General features: G+C 51.6%; 1 protein-coding gene and 1 long non-coding RNA gene across 6 annotated transcripts; one reads left to right on the forward strand and one right to left on the reverse strand.

Moving 5' to 3' along the window:
* Positions 1–988: 988 nt before the first annotated feature.
* Positions 989–3,762, reverse strand: PSMG3 (proteasome assembly chaperone 3). Of its 3 annotated transcripts, none has more exons than XM_016957001.4 (3): positions 3,681–3,762; positions 2,797–3,033; positions 989–1,507 (listed from the first exon to the last, which is right to left on the reverse strand). In XM_016957001.4, the coding sequence occupies exons 2-3, from the start codon at positions 3,010–3,012 to the stop codon at positions 1,355–1,357; spliced, it is 369 nt and encodes a 122-aa protein (XP_016812490.1). In that variant the 5' UTR covers positions 3,013–3,033; positions 3,681–3,762; the 3' UTR covers positions 989–1,354. The 3 variants fall into 3 exon arrangements, with proteins under 3 accessions (XP_016812490.1, XP_063671220.1, XP_016812489.1); XM_063815150.1 differs by lacking the exon at positions 3,681–3,762 and adding an exon at positions 3,518–3,673; XM_016957000.3 differs by lacking the exon at positions 3,681–3,762 and having other exon boundaries at positions 2,797–3,673.
* Positions 3,763–3,862: 100 nt separating this feature from the next.
* Positions 3,863–21,368, forward strand: LOC107976035 (uncharacterized). Of its 3 annotated transcripts, none has more exons than XR_010158761.1 (5): positions 3,863–3,951; positions 8,317–8,466; positions 15,210–15,311; positions 18,988–19,105; positions 20,414–21,368. It is a non-coding gene; the product is annotated as an uncharacterized LOC107976035 (long non-coding RNA). The 3 variants fall into 3 exon arrangements; XR_010158760.1 differs by having other exon boundaries at positions 3,916–4,205; XR_010158759.1 differs by lacking the exon at positions 20,414–21,368 and having other exon boundaries at positions 3,916–4,205; positions 18,988–19,360.
* The last annotated feature ends 307 nt before the right edge of the window (positions 21,369–21,675 follow it).

A 21,675-nucleotide genomic window follows, 5' to 3' on the forward strand; every position in this document is an offset into this window, starting at 1 on the left:
GAAAGAAATAAGCAGGATGCATGCCTGTGATCCTACCACTTTGGGAGGCTGAGGTGGCAGGATCACTTGAGGCCAGGAGTTCTGAGACCAGCCTGGGCAACACAGAAACCAGTCTCCATTAAAAAAAAAAAGAAAAAGAAAAAGGGGAATATTCCTTTCTGATTCCACACACACCCTATGCCCGTTTGTTTACAGGTACCTAAGGCAGTAAACCCCCAACTCCCTGGAAGGGCCCGCTGGGCGCTCACTTCGCTCCAGAGCCCCGCCTGGTTTCTGCTTCGGGATCCCGTCACCCAACCCAGCTCTCCAGTTGCTGCTGTTTCTCGCGAGACTGTCAGAGTGAAGGGGTCCAAAGCTCCGACTTCCAGCCTCAGAAATCCCAACTCAGGCAGGATCAGTGAAGCGTCCCTCGCAGCGGCTGGAGGGAGAGCCAGGCGGGGCCCAGGCTGCCACTTATCAGGGCTGTAAATGCCACCCTGAGGCCAATGCCTGCCAACACTGCTCCCCACAAGACTAAGTCCTGCAGCCTCAGCACAGAAGGACCCCCGCCTACCCCCACACGGAGGTCATGTTCAGCCACACCCCAGTGAACCCTGGCGACCCACCCCACAGTGCCCTGCCCTCCCGTGCTCCTCCCTCCTGACCTCTGTGCACGCTGCTCCCTTGACAGAAGCGTCTCCCCTCCCTTGCTATTCAGGATTCAGAGGCCAGCGTCTGTCCCCAGCTGCAGCACGGTAACGGGCACACACATTAAGATAGTAAGAGATGTCCGCGGATGGCCACCAGCTTCCCAGCAGGCTCAGAGAAGTTACTGGAGTTGGAGCTGGGTGACAGCGTGCACAGGCCCAAGCATGGGATCCACCCAGTCCCTGGGAACTACGTCCCTCTGCGTTTCTGCCCAACAAGCTTCCCTTCATGAAGCCCATGAAACTGAACTCATGCTGTGCGGCTGCAATGTCTCGCTACTGTTAAGGAGGACAGTGAAGTATTTTGGGATACACATTTGCTTTTAATAAAAAAGAAATTTCCTCCTACAATTGATCCTGCACATGGGGGGGCCATGAGCCACGCCTGCTGACTCATTCCTCCAATTCTCAAACACAAGCAACGATTCAGGTCCTGGTGAGAACCATTCACGACTCCTCCGGGACCCGTTCCACCCTCCCCGTCATGCACAGATGATCTTAGTAACCAGAGTAAGAGTCTGCCTGAGACACGAGTATTTTTTCCTGGCTCCAAGGGCTAGTGCCAAAGTTCCTCCCTCCACCGGGGAGGGAGGCGAGACTTGAGTCCCTGAGTGGGTGTCTGGGTGTTCACATGTCCTGCTGAGCAGCGCGGGGCGGCTGCCTCCAGGTCACCACACCTGGCACACCCGGATCACCTCCCTCAGCGCCTTCAGCCCCTCCATGCTTTTGTCCTTCACGGCCACGGCGAGGAGGACTGCTCTGTTGCCAGCTTCTTGAGACACAAATGCTACCAGGTTCTTTGCAAAGACATGGATGAGAGGCTGGTGAAAGGAAGGAGAAGAAACCATTTTAACTGCAAGAAACCTGGTTTTTTCCTCAATGCTTTCATGAAGTATCCCTTAGGAACCCAGGCAGGCTTCCCACACCACCATTAACCGCCACATAAGTCCATGCAACTGTGACTCAGAGTTCTGGCAGCACTCAGAACACTCCAGTCACGGGCACACTGCTAAAGACCATCACTCCATTCATTTTCCCAGCGCCTTCCGCAGTCCCACCTCTTCTGGCTCTCTCTCATCTAAAAGAACCCAGGAAAGAGAAGCCTGCAGAGGCGAGTGCTGTCGAATCTCACGTGTGATCTCCACAGAGCACAGCACAGCCAGCCGCCTGCTCACGTAATGTACCATGGCAGGGGAGGCGGCTCGAATGACAAAACTGCTGCTTCTGCTTGTCTGCTGGATAAAATGCCTGCGGGCTGGACAAAGCATCCACTGAGGGCAAGCAGGGCGCCTTGAGACCCACAAATGCCCGCAAAATGCTATCGCTGTAGGGGTATTTGTCCGCCAGATGCCCCATGTCCTTACTGACAAATCACAGCCACTGGAGAGGTTTATGCTCCTCCCTGGGGGTCCCTTCCTGACCACTTTATTATTATTATTGTTATTATTATTATTATTATTATTATTATTAAAGACAGAGTCTTGCTCTCTCACCCAGGCTGGAGCGCAGTGGCACAATCATGGCTCACTGCAGCCTCAACCTCCAGGGCTCAAGCCATCCTCCCACCTCAGCCTCCTAAGTAGCTGGGAGCACAGGCACACACCACTAGGCCCAGCTAATTTTTTGTTTCCTTTTCTTTTTCTTTTTTTTTTAAGACCAAGTCTGTATCTGTTACCCAGGCTGGAGTGCTGTGGCACGATCTTAGCTCACTGCAACCTCCGCCTCTCGGGTTCAAGCGATTCTTCTGCCTCAGCCTCCCGAGTAGCTGAGATTACAGGCATGTGCCACCACACCCAGCTAGTTTTTATATTTTTAGTAGAAATGGGGTTTCCCCATGTTGGCCAGGCTGGTCTGGAACTTCTGACCTTAAGTGATCTGCCCGCCTCAGCCTCCCAAAGTGCTGGGATTACAGGTGTGAGCCACTGCACCCAGCCTCTCTCTCTATATATTTTTTTTGTAGGCACTTGTTTTTTTGTAGTGACTTGTGTGTGTGTTGTTGTGTTGCCCAGGCTGGTTTCAAACTCCTGGCCTCAAGCGATCTGCCCACCTAGGCCTCTGAAAGTGCTAGGGTTACAGGCGTGAGCCACGGTTCCCAGCCAATCCACTTTACCTCATCCTGCCCCAGAAGGACTTTTGTGGTGAGCACAGGCTTGCTGACGTCACTGGCCACGCTGCTGGGCTCCAGGGAGACCAGGGTGCCCATCTTCCCAAACTGGGTCACCACCACCAGGATGTGACTGCTGAAGGCCGTGCACACCACCTGGGTGGGGACCCCGCACACCACCTCCGTCTTCTGTTTCGATATCACCAACGGCGTGTCTTCCATGGCGGGGCTCTGCAGTGGCAGCTTTAATTTAGGTTAAAAAGAAAGGGGAAAAAAAGGAGTCAATCAAACAGTACAGCCTTGGGGCTCCCAAAAAAGTAGCACGGGGCATTGAAACGGAAACGCAAGGAGGCCCATTCAAAAGAAGGGGCCCGGCGCGGTGCCTCATGCCTGTCATCCCAGCACTTTGGGAGGCCGAGACAGGACGATCGTTGAGGCCAGGAGTTCGAGACCAGCCTGGCCAACATAGCGAGACACCCATCTCTACCAAAAATAAAAATAAAAAAATCAGCAGGGCGCGCCTGTGGTCCCAGTTACTCAGGAGGCTGAGGCGGGAAGATCGCTTCAGCCCGGGAGGTCGAGGCTGCGGTGAGCCGTGATCACACCATTGCATTACAACCCGGGCGGTAGAGCGAGACCCTGTCCGTAAAAAAATAAAACAGAAGCAGGAGCGGGGCCGCCCATAGCGACCGCGCCTGGGGCTTTCTGGGTTAGGGGATCGACTTGCACGTTCACACTGCCAGGCCGGGCAGTGGCTTCTCGCCCCTCGGCCTCGCCGCCGCCCCGGCCCTGCAGCCGCGGCCCGGCACCCCCACGACACGCGGTGCCGAGGCCGGCCGGGCTACTGGGGACGCAGCCGCCCGGGGAAGCCCGCGGGTACCCGCGCTCACCAAGCCGGCGCCGCGCCCGGAAGTGGCTCTGCGTGCGCCACGCGGGCCCGCCCCGTCCGCAGATTCCGTCCAACTTCCGGAAGTCAGGGCCGCGGCGCTTCTGGTCCCGGAGACTTGGGGCTCCCGGGCTTCTGAGCGGCTCGGGTTCCGCGCTGCCGGCAGGGCTTGGGGGCGCCTTAGAGCCGGACCCCGTTTTTTCAGGAAAGGGCGCTGCGACCACCCCCGTCCCGGGCCTCAGCCCCTCTGCTGCAGACCCTCGGGATCGTCGCTGGTAGGAGCTCTGTCCCCCGTGTCTGTGTCCAGGACTCCCGAAGCGCCGCGCCTAGGAACCCCCTAGCGCTGGGAGCCCGGCCCTGCTCGACCACGGGCTTTGGGCTGGAGGCGTCATCGTCGCCACAGCGAACGCTTATTTGGCACCGAGTGTCCGCCAGGCATCGCTCTAAGCGCTTTATACCCATAACTCATTTCATCTCAGCCACCCGGTTCAGTAGAAGCGTTTCATCCGCGTTTTACAGACGTGTGCAGGTGCAGAGAGCTCGGCCAGGCTCAGGCGGCGGGCGGGCTGGGGTGGGCTCCGACAGTCCCTCGGGCGCTCCGTGACACGAAGCCCCGGCCAAGGCCAAGAAGGGGGCCAGCCCCATCTTGAAGCGGGATGAGTTCTGGTTCCTCCCAGGGACCCCCTCACTCCCTACTACTCACTCTCAGTTTCTCCAAGCTGGAAGGTTTTTTGTTTGAGACGGAGTCTTGCTGTGTCACCCAGGCTGGAGTGCAGTGGCGCGATCTCGGCTCACTGCAACCTCCGCCTCCTGGGTTCAAGCAGTTCTCCTGCCTCAGCCTCCTGTGTAGCTGGGATTACAGGCGTGCGCCACCAGGCCCGGCTAACTTTTTAAATTTTTAGTAGAGATGGGGTTTCACCATGTCGGTCAGGCTGGTCTTGAACTCCTGACCTCAGGTGATCTGCCTTCCTCGGCCTCCCAAAGTGCTGGGATTACAGGCGTGAGCCACCACGCCCCGCTGCTGGAAGTTTTATTGGTAGGGTCGGACATCTTTAGCAGAGGCTGAAAGCGATTGGAGGAGCCTCCAGAGCCTTCCTCGGGGTGGGGCGTTTAACATCCCTTCAGAACCCCACCCTCGGAGGCCTTACTGTCGTTTCCTGACAACCATGTCAAGGCCGTATTTTCTGTCTATATTATCCGAAAGGGGTCCCGATCCAGACCCCGAGAGAGAATTGAGGGCGAGTCCACAAAGTGAAAGCAAGTTTATTAGAAAAGTAAAGGAATTGAGGCAGGAAAACAGGGTCTGGAGGCAGGGAACACTTCAGCTATGACAGGAAATACCCTCTCCATAGGGTGTACACTGAGTAAATGATGTTGTAACTTTACTTCATCCTCTTTATTTACATAGGGCGTACACCAAGTAACCAGTAGAAACCCCTAGAGGGTATTTAAGCCCCCACACGTTCTGTAATGGGGCCCTGAGCCCCTATGCTTTGGCCGCCCCCACGCCATGGAATGTACTTTCATTTTCAAAAAATCTCTGCTTTTGTTGCTTCATTCTTTTCTTGCTTTGTGCATTTTTTTTTTTTTTTTTGAGACGGAGTCTCTGTTGTCCAGGCTGGAGTGCAGTGGCGTGATCCTCACTGCAACCTCTGCCTCCCGGGTTCAAGCAGTTCTCCTGCCTCAGCCTCCTGAGTAGCTGAGATTACAGACGTGCGTCACCATGCCCGGCTAACTTTTGTGTTTTTAGTAGAGACGAGGTTTTGCCACGTTGGCCAGGCTGGTCTTGAACTCCTGACCTCAGGTGATCTGCCCGCCTCGGCCTCCCAAAGTGCTGGGATTATAGGTGTGAGCCACCGCGCCCGGTGGCTTTGTGCATTTTGTCCAATTCTTTGTTCAAGATGCCAAGAACCTGGACACCCTCCACCAGTAACAGAATAAAGAATGGCTACTCCATAGGCAGAGCAGCATGGGCTGCTGGTTGCCCATTTTTGTGGTTATTTCTTGATGATATGCTAAACAAGGGGTGGATTATTCGTGCCTTACCTTTTTAAACCCTTTAGGGTAACGTCCTAGCGTTGCTATGGCATTTGTAAACTTACGGCGCTGGTGGGAGTGTAGCAGCTGGGACGACCAGAGGTCACACTCATCGCCATGTTGGTTTTGGTGGGTTTTGGTCAGCTTCTTTACTGCAAACTGTTTTATCAGTAAGGTCTTTATGACCTGTAGCTTGTGCCGACCTCTTACCTCATCCTGTGACGTAGAATACCTTAACTGTCTGGGAATGCAGCCCAGCAGATCTCAGCCTCATTTTACCCAGCCCCTATTCAAGATGGAGTTGCTCTGGTTCAAACACCTCTGACATTTACACCACTGAAGCTCCAAGGAAGATCTTGACTCCCTCTTCTCACCATTTGATGACTTCGTATCCAATCCAAGTCAAGTCAAATGAAGCATGCTCCTTCCAATGATGATTTCTGGAGGCCTAAAATAAAAAGCATGCATACAGAAAATGATCAAAATAGACAGAAATCAAGGGGAAATTCATTTTTGAGCATTCTTGGCAGCCAGTACACAAAAGGAGAGATGATGAGTTTCATGGTTCTAACACTCAAAAAACAGGAAGCATATCAACTTCCCAGGAAAGTCTAAGTTTCTGTCGGCTCTAAATTTAAACACACATCCACCCACACATACCCCACAAGCAAATTGCCAGTGGATTGCTTTGCCATCTGAAATCTTCAAAAGGTTCACTCGCTTTTATTCACCTGTTTGTGTATTCTCCCTCTCTGTAGGCAAATAGATATAAGAAATCTGATCCTGTCCTCTCAAAGAAAACCCTCTGAAATAAACTTATCACCTTTAAAAAAGGGATGTTGAAGAACAAGATGGATTTTTGTTGTTGTTGTCGTTTTTTGAGACGGAGTCTCGCTCTTGTCGTCCAGGCCGGAATGCGGTGGTGCGATCTCGGCTCACTGCAACCTCCGCCTCCCAGGTTTAAGTGATTCCCCTGCCTCAGCCTCATGAGTAGCTAGGATTATAGGCACCTGCCACCACGCCCGGCTAATTTTTGTATTTTTAGTAGAGACTGGGTTTCGCCATGTTTTTGCTCACAGACGTGAGCACCCAGCCTGGATGTTGTTTTTGATGACACTGCTAAGTACTTATGTGAGGGATTGTTTGGGTGGTTTGGGTCTAGATCTAAGATAAAGACAGTAGGAAAGAAATGAGAGATGGAAGGTTGTCCTAGGCTGAGGTGGTGGTCCAGGGACTTTCTGGCAGCCTGGATGGATGCCTGGGCAGAATTTATATATCTAGAAGAATGGAAGAGGACCTCATTGCATGCATGCCATTGACTGTTCTCCAGTACCCAAGGGTAAAGGAACTGGAAAGAGACTCACTCAAGTGCATTCACATAAAATGGGAATCTAATAGTAATGGTGCCAATTGTGGGGCAAAGAGTTCGAGGAGTTATTTTGAAAAATGAAAAAAAAAGCAAAGTATCTTAAATTTGTCTTATATTCAATAAATTGTCGGTGATAATGCTATGGTGTGTGCATTTGTAGAACCAACAAAAACTTAGTCAAGTGCCGATTTGGTAGGATTGTAATTTTTCCTACAAATTGTATGATCGCTACACACGTTATCCTTCCCATTGTGTGTGATTTTCCCAGCTCCAGGATGAAGAGGATTGGTTTTACAAAAATGGGCAAGGACACCGTCAATTTCCCCACAAGTCTCTCTCTTTTTTTTTTTTTTTTTTTTTTTTTGAGACAGAATTTCACTGTGTCGCTAGGCTGGAGTGCAGTGGCGAGATCTTGGCTCACTGCAATCTCCACCCTCCAGGTTCAAGCGATTCTCCTGCCTCAGCCTCCTGAGTAGCTGGGATTACAGGCACCCACCACCACGCCTGGCTAATTTTTGCATTTTTAGTAGCGACGAGGTTTCACCATGTTGGCCAGGATGGTCTTGATCTCTTGACCTTGCGACCCGCCCGCCTTGGCCTCCCAAAGTGCTGGGATTACAGGCGTGAGCCACCGCACCTGGCCACGTCTCTCTTCATCATTTAATAGTCAACACCCTTTCTTGTTGAAGGGCCATCCGGCCATTAACCATGGGCGTGGCCTCACTCTCAGCCGCCTGCCTGTGTGGCTTTGCCAGGGCCTCCCACACTGACCCACGGCTTTGGTCTCCATCTGAGCGTCCCTGGCATCCCATTTGTGGGCTTCCTGAAGCCGTTTTTTTTTTTTTTTGAGATGGCGTTTTGCTCCTGTTGCCCAAGCTGGAGTGTAATGGTGCAATCTCTGCTCACTACAACCTCCGCCTCCCAGGTTCAAACAATTCTCCTGCCTCAGCCTCCCAAGTAGCTGGGATTACAGGCATGCACCACCACGCCTGGCTAATTTTGTGTTTTTAGTAGAGATGGAGTCTCTCTATGTTGGTCAGGCTGGTCACGAACTCCCGACAGGTGATCCGCCCACCTTGACCTCCCAAAGTGTTGGGATTACAGGCGTGAGGCACCGTGCCTGGCCTAGATTCCTGAAACCTTACGTCTCTTGGAAGATAGACGGTTTGGCTTTGCAGCTGATGTGCTTTGTATTTCCACAGCCTCACGACACGCTCTCCCATCCTTTCAACAGGAAAGATTCTGAAGCTCGGCGGAGAGGGGTGTGTGAGTGGACACCAGTGAAGTAACGGTTTTTGTGTTAACGATGATTTCTGTTTTCCTCTGCTGCCCTGTAATGGCAGGAACTCGGATAGTCTGGTCTTCAGACCAGGAGGACTCCCAGGTACGGCAAATCTTAGATTAGGTAAAACTTTAGGCATCAGAATCAACCTCCTTGGCTGTTAATTTTGAGCAACTTGCCTCAGTTTCTCAGCTTAAAAATGAAGATGAAAAATGAGGGTGCCTGTCTTGTGGGGTTTAGAGGGGCAGCCAACACACAGCAGCAATTCGTTGGAACGTTATATGTTCATTATTTTATCTTTTTTTTTTTTGAGATGGAGTTTCGCTCTTGTTGCCCAGGCTGGAGTGCAGTGGCGCTATTTCCGGCTTATTGCAACCTCCACTTCCTGGGTTCAAGCGATTCTCCTGCCTCAGCCTCCCAAGTAGCTGGGACTACAGGCATGTGCCACCACACGTGGCTAATTTTGTGTTTTTCATAGAGACGGGGTTTCTTCATGTTGGTCAGGCTGGTCTTGAACTCCCATTCTCACGTGATCCATCCACCTCAGCCTCCCAAAGTGCTGGGATTACAGGCGTGAGCCACCGCATCTGGCCTATTTTATCTATTAATTTATTTATTTTGGAGACAGGGTCTCACTCTGTTACCCAGGCTGGAGTGCAGTGGCGTGATCATGGCTCACGGCAGCTTCAGCCTCCCAGGCTCAAGGAATCCCCCCTGCCTCAGTCTCCCGAGTAGCTGAGACTACAGGCACACACTACCACGCCCAGCTAATTTTTGTGTTTTTAGTAGATATGAGGTTTTGCCATATTGCCCAGGCTCGGAATATCGTAAATTTAGCTGTTACATTTATGATTAACCAGCTGTTCTCCCGATCCTTAGATAAACAGACCTTGCTGCTCTAGACCTGACAAGGAGCAGCTTGAGTGCAAATGGACCGTATAGCTGGGACGTCCTGGGCCTGGCAGGGCTCTCTACACGCTGCTGGAATGGTGACTATCAGGACCTGCACAGGGCCCCCAGGGGCTGCCTGAATGGCTGTTTTTGTTGTTGTTGTTGTTGTTTTTGAGACAGAGTCTTGCTGTGTCGCCCAGGCTGGAGTGCAGTGGCATGATCTCAGCTCACTGCAACCTCCACCCTCCTGGGTTCAAGCAATTCTCCCGCCTCAGCCTTCTGAGTAGCTGGGACTACAGGTGTGCATCACCATGCCCAGCTAATTTATTTTTATTTTTATTTTTAGTAGAGATGGGGTTTCACCATGTTGGCTAGGATGATCTTGATCTCCTGACCTCGTGATCTGCCCTCCTCGGCCTCCCAAAGTGCTGGGATTACAGGCGTAAGCCACTGCGCCCGGCTTTCTTTCTTTTTTTTTTTTCAGACAGAGTCTTGCTCTGTCGCCCAGGCTGGAGTGCAGTGATGTGATCTCAGCTCACAGCAACCTCCATCCTCCCAGGTTCAAGCAATTCTCCTGCCTCAGCCTTCTGAGTAGCTAGGATTACAGGTGTGCGTCACCATGCCCAGCTAATTTTTGTATTTTTAGTAGAGATGGAGTTTCACCATGTTGGCCAGGATGGTCTTGATCTCCTGACCTCGTGACCTGCCCAGCTCAACCTCCCAAAGTGCTGGGATTACAGGCGTGAGCCATTGTGCCTGGCTGTGGCTGTCTTGTCAACGCAACATCCCCTCGAAGTTTTTGTGTGGTGCAGTCATGGGTAGAATCATCTTTCTATAGAAATGATCATTATTCTCACTTCTCTCAGCCAGCCTTTTAAGAGGAGCTGGTTAGCAGACAGTTGGAGAAGACATTTGTGATACAGGCCAGTGACACAGACATTAGACATAGATATTTTATTCTATTTAGGCTATAGAGGTTTTGGAATGAATGAGGGAAGGGTAGGAGACAGAAACCCATGTCCAGTTGTCTTCTGCTCCTGCAGGGGGACCGATGGGTTCATACAAGTGGAAGGAGCCTGGGCTGAAAGGATTTCTCTTTCTGGCTCGTTTTTCTTTTTCTTTTTTTTTTTTTGTTTGAGACAGGGTCTTGCTCTGTTGCCCAGGCTGGAGTGCAGTGGTACGATCTGGGCTCACTGCAACCTCCGCCTCCAGGGTTCAAGTGATTCTCCTGCCTCAGCCTCCTGAGTAGCTGGGATTACAGGTGTGTGCCACCACACCCAGCTAATTTTTGTATTTTTAGTAGAGACAGGGTTTCACTATGTTGGCCAGGCTGGTCTCAAACTCCTGACCTCAAGTGATCCACCTGCCTCGGCCTCCCAAGGTGCTGGGATTACAGGCGTGAGGCACCCTGCCTGGCCTCTTTATTCTGTAATTGTTCCGGCCTCATTCTCAGATGGGCTGTCTCTGGGTTATGGTGAAATTGTCTCCCCTGGCCTAGTTACCTCTCCGTAGCTTCTCTTGCTCAATAATTCTAGAAGTCCCAGGATTGACTCTCCTTAGACCATTCTGGGTCACATGCTGGTCCCTGAACCAATCACTATTCAAAAACTAAATTAATGTAGAGCTGGGCTCAGTGTCTCATGCCTGTAATCCCAGTGCTTTGGGAGGCCAAGGCAAGAGAATCGCTTGAACCCAGGAGTTTGGGACCAGCCTGGGCATCACAGGTAATTCCCATCTCTACAAAAAATTTAGAAATTAGGCGTGGCGGTGTGTGTCTGTGGCCCCAGCTACTTGGGAGGCCGAGGTGGGAGGATCGCTTGAGGTCAGGAGGTCAAGTCTGTGGTGAGCTGAGATCGTGCCACTGCACTCCAGCCTGGGCGACAGAGAGAGACCCTGTCTCAAAAAAAATAAAATAAAAGATAATAAATGAATGAATGTAAAAGCAACTCCCATGCATTTGGGAGTTAAAAAAATACTTCAATTACATAATATAATGAGGGGTTCTAAATATTCTAATATTCTTCCCTCCCCCATCTCCTGGAAACCATGATTCTAATTTTTTTTTTTTTTTTTTTGAGATGGAGTCTGGCTCTGCTGCCCAGGCTGGAGTGCAGTGGCACCATCTCGGCTCACTGCAAGCTCCGCCTCCTGGGTTCACGCCATTCTCCTGCCTCAGCCTCCTGAGTAGCTGGGACTACAGGCACCCGCCACCATGCCCGGCTAAAGTTTCTTTTGTATTTTTAGTAGAGACAGGGTTGCACTGTGTTAGCCAGGATGGTCTTGATCTCCTGACCTTGTGATCCGCCCGCCTCGGCCTCTCAAAGTGCTGAGATTACAGGCGTGAGCCACCGCGCCCGGCCAATTCTTTTTTTTTTTGAGACGTAGTCTCTGTCGCCCAGGCTGGAGTGCAGTGGTGTGATCTCAGCTCAATGCAACCTCCGCCTCCTGGGTTCAAGCGATTCTCCTGCCGCAGTCTCCTGTGTAGCTGGGACTACAGGCGCCCGCCACCATGCCTGGCTAATTTTTGTATTTTTGTAGAGACGGGGTTTCACCATCTTGACCAGGCTGGTCTTGAACTCCTGACTTCAGGTGATCCACTCTCCTCGGCCTCCCAAAGGCTGGGATGACAGGTGTGAGCCACCGCGCCTGGCCACGATTCTACTTCTTGACCCTGTGGGTTTGTCTGTTCTGGAAATTGTCTATAAATGGAACCGTACACTGTGTGTCTGTTTGTGTCTGGCTCTCTTCACTGAGCGCAATGTCGAGGTTTGTTCCTGCTGTGGCCTGTGTCGAGTGCTTTATTCCTTTTGGAGAAACTGATTCCTGCTTGCTGAATAGTTGGGAGGAGTCGATGACATCCCCTTTCCAGAAGGGCCCAGTGCAGAACATGCATGTTAGAGATGCTCAGTGAAGCTTCCTTCCCTTCATGGGGCACAGGGACCCACTGGTCGTAACAGATGAATAGACACCCACTGTGGTCAATGGTTCTGAGCTCTCTGTACTCCCAGGCTTTTGCAAGAAGCGGAAAGACTAGACATAGCAATGAAGCCAACCTACACTTCCTGAATTCCCCTTGACGGGCCTGGCAAATGTCAAAACAGCCTCAGTGCCACAGTTCTGGCTACCGAGGTGGGCTGTGATGGTGTAGAGGCTGGACACTTCCGGGCGTGGTGGTTCACACTTAATCCCAGAGCTTCGGGAGGCCGAGGCGAGAGGATCGCTTGAGGTCAGGAGTTCGAGACCAGCCTGGGCAACACAGCAAGATCCCGTCTCTATCAAACATAAAAATAAAATCAGTGGGCATGGTAGTGGGCATCTGTGGTCCCAGCTACTTGGGAGGCTGAGGTGGGAGGATCTCTTGAGCCCAGGAGGTCAAGGCTGCAGTGAGCTGTGATTGCACCATTGCACTCCAGCCTGGGTGACACAGCTGGACTCTATCTCAAACAAACAAACAAACAAAAAAAGAAAAAGAAGCTGGATATTGACTCGGAGAAGCAGACACACAATGTCCCTGCAGAGGAGGTGAAGTCAGGGCCAGGAGGGGTGACAGTGGGCAGGCTTCACTGCTGGGCTATAAATCTTTTTCTTTTTCTTTTCTTTTCTTTTCTTTCTTTCTTTTATTTTTTTGAGATGGAGTTTCACTGTTGTTGCCCAGGCTGGAGTGCAATGGCGCGATCTCGGCTCACACAATCTCCACCTCCCAGGTTCAAGTGATTCTCCTGCCTCAGCCTCCTGAGTAGCTGGGATTACAGGCACCCGCCACCACGCCTGGCTAATTTTTGTATTTTTATTAGAGACGATGTTTTGCCATGTTGGCCAGGCTGGTCTCGAACTCCTGAGCTCAGGTGATCTGCCCGCCTCGGCCTCTGAAAGCGCTGAGATTACAGGCATGAGCCACCATGCTCGGCCTTTTTCTTTTCTTTCTTTCTTTTTTTTTTTTTTGAGACAGGGTCTTGCTCTGTCACCCAGGCTGGAGTACAGTGACACGATCATAGCTCACTGCAGCCTCAACCTCCCAGGCTCAAGCAACCCTCCCACCTCAGCCCCCTGGGTAGCAGAGACTACAGGTGCATGCCACCACATCCATCTCATTTAAAGAATATTTTTGTAGAGGTAAGGTCTCGCTATGTCACCCAGGCTGCCCTCAAATTCCTGGGCTCAAGCAATCCCCCCACCTCAGCCTCCCAAATGGCTGGGATTACAGGCACGGGCCATTGTGGCCGGCCAAGATCTTCCTCCACACTGGCAGACCTGCAGCCGGGGCCTGGGAGACTCTGTGCCCCTGGGAGTCCGGCTTTTCCACCGGCCTCATCACTGCCTTCGCTGTGCCTCCAGCTGGGTGTGACAATCTTGTGGTCTTGCTGTGTGCCTGTAGAGTTGCTGTTGGCCGTGACCTGCAAGCTACGGTTGCAAAGACACTTGAATAAGTAGCAGCACAGAAATATAAATGATTCAGTGAGAGCGCTCCACAAGGCAGAGATGACCTTTAGTACCCAGGTATCTGGAAAGACATAATGAACCCTTATTTTTTTTTTTCTAAACTTTGATAGTCCGAGTTGAGGGTAGGGGGAGGCACGATTTAAGAAGCATCTGCTGCTGTGGTTTTTGGAGGAAAAAAAAAGATTCAATCTGCAATTGAAAATTACAGATATTTTATCAAAAGACCAAAACCCAGGGTCGTCTATGTAAAATTCAAATTTTTCCCAAAGGAAATTAAAGAATCCTATTAAAAAACAAATCCAGTTTATAAGGATCCAGGGAGAGACTCATCTAGAAAGGAAATAAAAGCTCTCCTCGGGGAGTATTTAAAGACGGCTTGGAGCCAGGTGCGGTGACTCTTACCTGTCGTCCCAGCACTTTGGGAGGCTGAGCTGGGAGGATCACTTGAGCCCAGGAGTTTGAGACCAGTCTGGGCAACATAGCGAGACCCCCATCTTTACAAAAAGATTTAAAAATTAGCCGAGGGTGGTGGCACACACCTATAGTTCCAGCTACTCAGAAGGCTGAGGCAGGAGGATGGCTTGAACCCAGGAGGTCAAGGCTGCAGTGAGCTGTGATGGTGCCACTGCCCTCCAGCCTGAGCGACAGGTGAGACCCTGTCTCCAAAAAAAAAAATTAAAACAGAGACCAGTGGCGTTTCTTGCTGGGCGTAGCCTCAGCTCCGCCAGGGCTGTGAGTACTGTGTGGCCCAGGGATACCCCGAGCTTTGGAGTTTTGTTTTTGTTGTTTTTGTTTTTGGTTTTGGTTTTTGAGACGGAATCTCACTCTGTTGCCAGGCTGGAGGGCAGTGGTGCGATCTCGGCTCACTGCAACCTCCGCCTCCCGGGTTCAAGTGATTCTCCTGCCTCAGCCTCCTGAGTAGCTGGGATTACAGGTGCCCGCCACCGCGCCCGGCTAATTTTTGTATCTTTAATAGAGACGAGGTGTCGCCTTGTTGTCCAGGATGGTCTCGACCTCTTGACCTCAGGTGATCCACTTGCCTCGGCCTCCCAAAGTGCTGGGATGACAGGCGTGAGCCCCGGAGCCCAGCCAAGCTTTGGAGTTTTATGTGAACTGAAGTATTTCGTTTAACACCACACAGTAGACACAAAGGAAACCCACCATTGCTGGGCCGCCTTCCATCGTGGCGCAGAATTGAGTCGAGCACGTCGCTTTGTTTTCTGCCAAACTTAGCCAAGCTCCGGTCTTAAAATCTTTTCGTTTCTAGCGTGACGCTTTCTGTCTTTGTTGCAAATATTGAAACCTGCCACGTCACCTCTTGCACTATTTGTTTAGTTCTTTAAGAAATGAAACCTTAATCCATGTACAATTTCTAAAAGCCTTTATTTCAATATTTTAAGAAGTTATTTCCCCGGGCAAAGAAGCCGCCCCGTTGCCTGGTGTGGAGCTTGATGACAAAGCTCATCAGCCTGAGTGGAAGCTCATTCATTATTGCTGCGTTTTCGCTCTTCCAGGAGAGAACGGAGAGCCAGCGTGCTGTGTGTCACGGTCCCTGGATGAACGTTTGTGGAACTGGATTGAATTAAACAAGACGTGCAAAGCAAGTGGTTCACGAGGTAGTGTGGGGGTGTAGGGATGGGGACTGACCCGGGAGGCAGGACACAGCCCAAGCCCTGCCTCGGCCTCACCTCTAACTTGCTGATGACCTTGGATGATTCCCTTCCCATCCTGGGCCTCTGTTTTCTCATCTGTAAAATGGGCAGATTGGCAATGTGGCCTCCAGGTCTGTACTTCTGTGATTGCTGTGTTTCCTGGGGGGTTACTATCTACTCTCAAGACTCTTGAACTGCGGTGGGGAATGCGGGATCAAGGAGGAAGGGGTAGCCCGGTGGTCCTGCCTCTGGAAGGTAGGGAGTGTGGTGGGGTGGGAAGGTGGGAAGGGCCTCACTGCCCGAAGGTCCTGTCTGTGTCTGTGGGTGAGTCTAGAGGCCTGACTGCATGGCGGGCTGGAGCAGGCAGACTGGACACAGCACGAGCACTTTCTGAATGCCGGAACTTTCCGAGGCCTTCCATGGCAGGTGGGGATAGCCCTGCCCCATAGGAACCGAGCCCTGGGCCTGTGGGGCTTTGCATCAGAGATTTCTGCATTTGGGAGGCTGCACTCAGACTGTGAAAGGCCTTTGCAAACCCAAACAGCTGTCATTCTGTAAGTCAAGGTACAACTGATAGCCACAGGGGATACTGCTCAATGCAACTCTGACAGCTAACAAAAAACAACACAAATTCAAGCTAAAGATAAGGCTGGGTGTGGTGGCCCATGCCTGCAGACCTAGCTACTTGGGAGGCTGAGTTGGGAGGATCACTTGAAGCCAGGAGTTTGAGGCCACCCTGGGCAACATAGCAAGACCCTGTCTCTACAAAAAATAAATAAATCAGCTGGGCGTGGTGAGATGCACCTGTAATTCCAGCTACTTGGGAGGCTGAGGTAAGAGGATCGCTTAAGCCCAGGGGTCCGAGGCTGCAGCGAGCTATGATCATGCCACTGCACTCCAGCCTGGATGACAGGAAAGTAAAGGAATAAAAGGGTGGCTACTCCCATAGGCAGAGCTTCCCTGGGTGCTGCTGACTGGCTATTGTTAGGGTTATTTCTTGATCATGTGCTATACAAAGGGCTGAATTATTCATGCATTTTCTGGGAAAGAGGTGAGGAATTCCAAGAACTGAGGCTTCCTCACCTTTTTAGACCATGTTGGGTAACTTTTCGACGTTGCCATGGCATTTGTAAACGGTCATGGCACTGGTGGAAGTGTCTTTTCACATGTTAATGGATTATAATTAGCATGTAATGAGCAGTGAGGACGACCAGAGGTCGCTTTCCTCGCCATCTTGGATTTGGTGGGTTTCGGCTGGCTTCTCTACCACACTCTGTTTTATCAGTGGGGTCTTTGTGACCTGTGTCTTCTGAAACCCGTCCTGCTGCCTCCTATCTCAGAGTCATGTGGTGTGTAGCCTTTCCTGATTGGCTTCTATTGAAGATACTAATTCAACCAGGTTGTTGCCCACATCAGTAATTAATCTCTTTTTTTTTTTTTTTTTTTTTGCTGGGTAGTATAGTCTATTGTCTGGATGCACCATCGTTTATTTATCCATTCTTCTATTGAAGACATTTGGGTTATATCCAGCTTGGTCCACTATGAATAAAGCCACCATTGACCTTCATGTACAGGTGTTTGCGAGAACATAAATGTTCACTTCTCTTGGGAAATACTTGGGAGTGGGATTGCTAAGTAGCATGGCAGATACGTGCTTAATTCTAGAAGCTTCCAAGCTGCTCTCCAAAGTGTCTGCACCACTGTGCATTCCCTCCAGCAGTGCAGGCACGTCTCAGTTGCTCTGTACAGACATCTGTCCATCCGAACAGACATCTGTCCATCCATCCACCCATCCATCCATCCACCCACCCATCCACTCATCCATCCATCCACCCACCCATCCATCCGCTCATCCATCCATCCATCCGTCCATTCATCCATCCACTCACCCATGCATTCAGTCATCTATCCATCCATTCACCCATCTATCCATCCACCCACCCATCCATCTGCTCATCCATCCACCCATCCATCCATCCACCCACCCATCCACTCATCCATCCATCCACCCACCCATCCATCCGCTCATCCATCCATCCATCCGTCCATTCATCCATCCACTCACCCATGCATTCAGTCATCTATCCATCCATTCACCCATCTATCCATCCACCCACCCATCCATCCGCTCATCCATCCACCCATCCATCCATCCACCCAACCATCCATCTGCTCACCCACCCATCCATCCATCCATCCATCTACCCACCCATCCATCCATTCATCCACCCATCCATCCACTCATCCATCCACCTACCCATCTGTCCACTCATCCATCCGTCCACCCACCCATCCATCCACCCACCCATCCGTCTGCTCATCCATCCACCCACCCATCCATCCGCTCATCCATCCATCCACTTATCCACCCACCCGTCCATCTGCTTATCCATCCATCCATCCATCCACCCGTCCATTCATCCATCCACTCACCCATGCATTCACTCATCTATCCATCCATTCACCCATCTATCCATCCACCCACCCATCCATCCATCCACTCATCCATCCAGCCATCCATCCATCCACCCATCCACCCACCCATCCATCCACCCACCCACCCATCCATCCACCCATCCATCCATCCATCCATCCATCCATCCATCCATCCATCCCCCCACCCATCTCCCCACCCATCTACCCATCCATCCACCCATCCATCTGCTCATCCATCCATCCATCCACCCACCCATCCATCCATTCATCCATCCATCCATCCATCCACCCACCCATCCATCCATCCATCCACCCACTCATCCATCCACCCACCCATCCATCCACTTGTCCATCCATCTGCTCATCCATCCATCCACTCATCCACCCACCCATCCATCTGCTCATCCATCCATCCATCCACCCGTCCATTCATCCATCCACTCACCCATGCATTCACTCATCTATCCATCCATTCACCCATCTATCCATCCACCCACCCATCCATCTGCTCATCCATCCATCCATCCACCCGTCAATTCATCCATCCATCCACTCACCCATCCATCCGCTCATCCATTCATGTATTCACTCATCCACTCATTCATCCATCCGATCATCCATTCATGTATTCACTCATCCACTCATTCATCCATTTACTCACCCATGCATTCACTCATCCATCCATCCACCCACACATCCATCCACTCATCCATCCATCCACTCACCCATCCATCCATTCATCCATCCATCCATCCGTAAGAGAAGTGTTTGCTTGGTCATTCACTCGATGAGCATTTTCTGCTGGAAGCTGATCCAAGGCCCCCCGCTACCACCCCCATGAAGATATAAGACAGACAATAAACAAATGCCTGCAGGTCAAAGCAGAGCCAGGAAAAGCAGAAATGACCCTACTGCCAACAAGTAGAACAGGAAGTAATTTCAAAGAGATTTGAAAGGAAGGAGAAAATGCTCCCCTACAAAGACAGCTGAAAAAAAGAATGAGATGGGCCCGTAAGCAAAGACCTCCTGGAAATACAGGACCTCCTGCCTGGTGGAGAAGGCCAGCAGTGATGCCGTGTCACCAAGGTCGACTGGGGTGGTGGGGCAGAATTAGGTGGGACTTCCAGCTTTCAACGTCCATACATATTCTATATGAATTTTTTATAGTTGACATTTTTGTTGTTTGTTGTTTTGTTTTCCACAGGGTCTTGCTCCGTCGCCCAGTCTGGAGTGCAGTGTTAAGATCTCTGCTCAGTGCAGCCTTGAACTCTCAGGCTCAAGAAATCTTCCCGCCTCAGCTTCCCAAAGTGCTGGGATTACAGGTGTGAGCCACTGTGCCCGGCTATAGCTAACATTTTATTTTTACAACCAAAAAAGAAATAAAAAGGGAAAATAAGGAAAAATACTTGCAGTAGTTGTAGCCAGGGAGGTTAGCGTTGGACAGACACACCCGTGAGCCACAGGTGCACCCCAGGAGGGGATTTGAGCGGGGTCCTGGCAGGAATGAGGGCAGGAAGGAGGAGCGACTGGACTGTCTCCAGCCACTGGGAAGCCGCGTCAGGAGGGCATATTTCCAGTGAACGCCTCTGGGGGGCAGCAGAGGCCACAGAACGCTCCTGTGCAGCGCTGGGGCTGGGCTGGGGCTGGGTCCAGGGTTGGGGAGGGGCTGGGGCTGGGGCTGGGTCCAGAGTTGGGGAGGGGCTGGGCTGGGGCTGGGTCCAGGGTTGGGGAGGGGCTGGGGCTGGGGCTGGGTCCAGAGTTGGGGAGGGAGGGAGGTGTCTTATTCTCCTCACTCTCTGGTTGGGGGAGGGAGGTCCTCCCCCTCCCTCCTCTCAGAAATTATGCATCTTCCTAGGAGGCCAGGAGCCTGTTCATCCCTCTGTCTCTCTCTGTCTCTTTCTCTCTGTCTCTGTCCCTCTCAGTCTGTCTCTGTTTCCATCTCTCTCAGTCTGTTTCTCTTTGTCTGACGGTTTCTCTTTCTCTGTCTGTTTCTGTCTGTCTGGGTCTTTCTCTTCTCTTTCTCTGCCCACCTCTCTGTCTGTCTGTCTGTCTGTCTGTGTGCCACTCTCTGTCTCTTTCCTCTCTCTTGGTCTCTTTTTCTTTGTCTGTCCGTCTGCCTGTCTGTCTGTCTCCATGTGTCTATTTGTCTGTCTGTCTCTGCATCTCTGTCTGTGTCTGTCTCTGTCTCTCTCATTTCTGTCTCTCTTGGTCTGTCTCTTTCTCTTTCTCAGTCTGTCTGTCTGTCTGTCTGTCTCTGCATCTCTGTCTGTGTCTGTCTCTCTCTCTTTCTCCATGTGTCTGTCTGCCTGTCTCCTTCTGTCTCCCATGGCCTGCCTGTCTCTGTCTCTCTGTCTGTCTCTGTCTCTCTGGTTTCTGTCTCTCTTGGTCTGTCTCTTTCTCTGCCAGCCTGCCTGTCTGTGTGTGTCTCTCTGTCTCTTTCTCTCACGGTCTGTCTCTATTGGTTTCTCCGTTTGTCTGTCTACCTATTTCTTTCTGTCTCCTTTGGTCTGTCTGCTGTGCATCTGTCTCTGTCTCTGTCTCCTTTTCTCTCTCTCTCTCTGTCTTTCTCTTATCTGGGTCCCTCTCTCCCCATCCAGTCACCTAATGACAAAGCACTTTGTCTTTGGAAGGTGTTGGCATCTGTAATTGACGTCACAGGCACCTGCTGAGCCTGACCCCGTGCTGGCTCTGCAGAGGTAGCCAGGACACAGGCCCAGCCCGCAGTCCTCTGGGGAGACGGGCCAGGCGCACGCAGGTAGAGGATTATAAATCAGACAAGGACGTGACTGTTCAGAATCGGGCCCTGGGAGACAGAAGCTGGAATAGACTGTCAAGGCCATAACAGAAGCGCAGGGCCTGTGTGTGCCGGTGCCGGGTCCTCTGCAGTTGCTGTTATTGGGCCTCAGCCTCAGCTCTGACCTTCCTGGTAGCCCTAGAGAAAAGGGAAACGAGACCGGGCAGCCAGGTTCCTGACTCCCTGTCCTGGGCAAGGAGCCTCCCGGCTGCTCCGCGAAAGCGCTGCGTTCTGAGCTGCTCACAGCCCTGCGGCTCTCTCTGGGGCTTTCTGAGGGTCTCTCTGGTGTCAGGGCAGTGCATGGGCACTCTCTGTCCAGCACATGTGTGGCAGGCTCACGCTCTTCTCCTGGGACATAGCTCCAAAGGACAGGGCGTTAGGATCGGGGGTGGCCCAGGGACCCCGCCTCCCCCAGGGCCAGGTCTGGGGGCTCCTGGCTGGGATGGTGTTTTATTTTCTTCTATTTTTAACTTAAAAAATGACGATATAAGCACTGCATGTGGTGGCTCACACTTGGAATCTCAACACTTGGGGAGGCCAAGGTGGACAAATTGCTTGAGCCTAGGAGATCAATACCAGCCTGGGCAACACTGCAAGACCCTGTCTCTACAAAAAATTTAAAAATTAGCCTGGTGTGGTGTCGTGCTCCTGTGGTCCCAGCTACTAGGGAGGCTGAGGCATGAGAATCGCTTGGGCCCAGGAGGTCGAGGCTGCAGCGAGCTATGATTGCACCGCTGCACTCCAGCCTGGGTGACAGAGCCAGACAGACTGTGTCTCAAAAAAAAAAAAAAAAAAAAGTTTTACTTGGCATACAGTAAAATGCACTCCTTTCGTGTTTTGTTCTGTGAGTTTTGACAAATGCAGACCATCTTACAGCCATGACCATGATTGAGACCAGCCTGGCTAACACAGTGAAACCTCATCTCTACTAAAATACAAAAATTAGCTGGGCGTAGTGGCGGGCACCTGTAATCCCAGCTACTCGGGAGGCTGAGTCAGGAGAATCGCTTGAACCTGGGAGGCGGAGGTTGCAGTGAGCCAAGATCGTGCCACCGCACTCCAGCCTGGGCGACAGGGTGAGACTCTGATGCAAAACAA

The sequence above is a fragment of the Pan troglodytes genome, chromosome 6 (genome assembly GCF_028858775.2).
Source record: "Pan troglodytes isolate AG18354 chromosome 6, NHGRI_mPanTro3-v2.0_pri, whole genome shotgun sequence".
Classification (NCBI taxonomy): domain Eukaryota; kingdom Metazoa; phylum Chordata; class Mammalia; order Primates; family Hominidae; genus Pan; species Pan troglodytes.

Excerpts from the sequence above, each read along its gene's own strand:
- PSMG3 (XM_016957001.4), bottom strand. The coding sequence starts at position 3,012 with ATGGAAGACACGCCGTTGGTGATATCGAAACAGAAGACGGAGGTGGTG. Across the intron at positions 1,508-2,796 it reads TCCTTCTGGGGCAGGATGAG|CCTCTCATCCATGTCTTTGC; the intron begins GTAAAGTGGATT and ends TCCTTTCACCAG.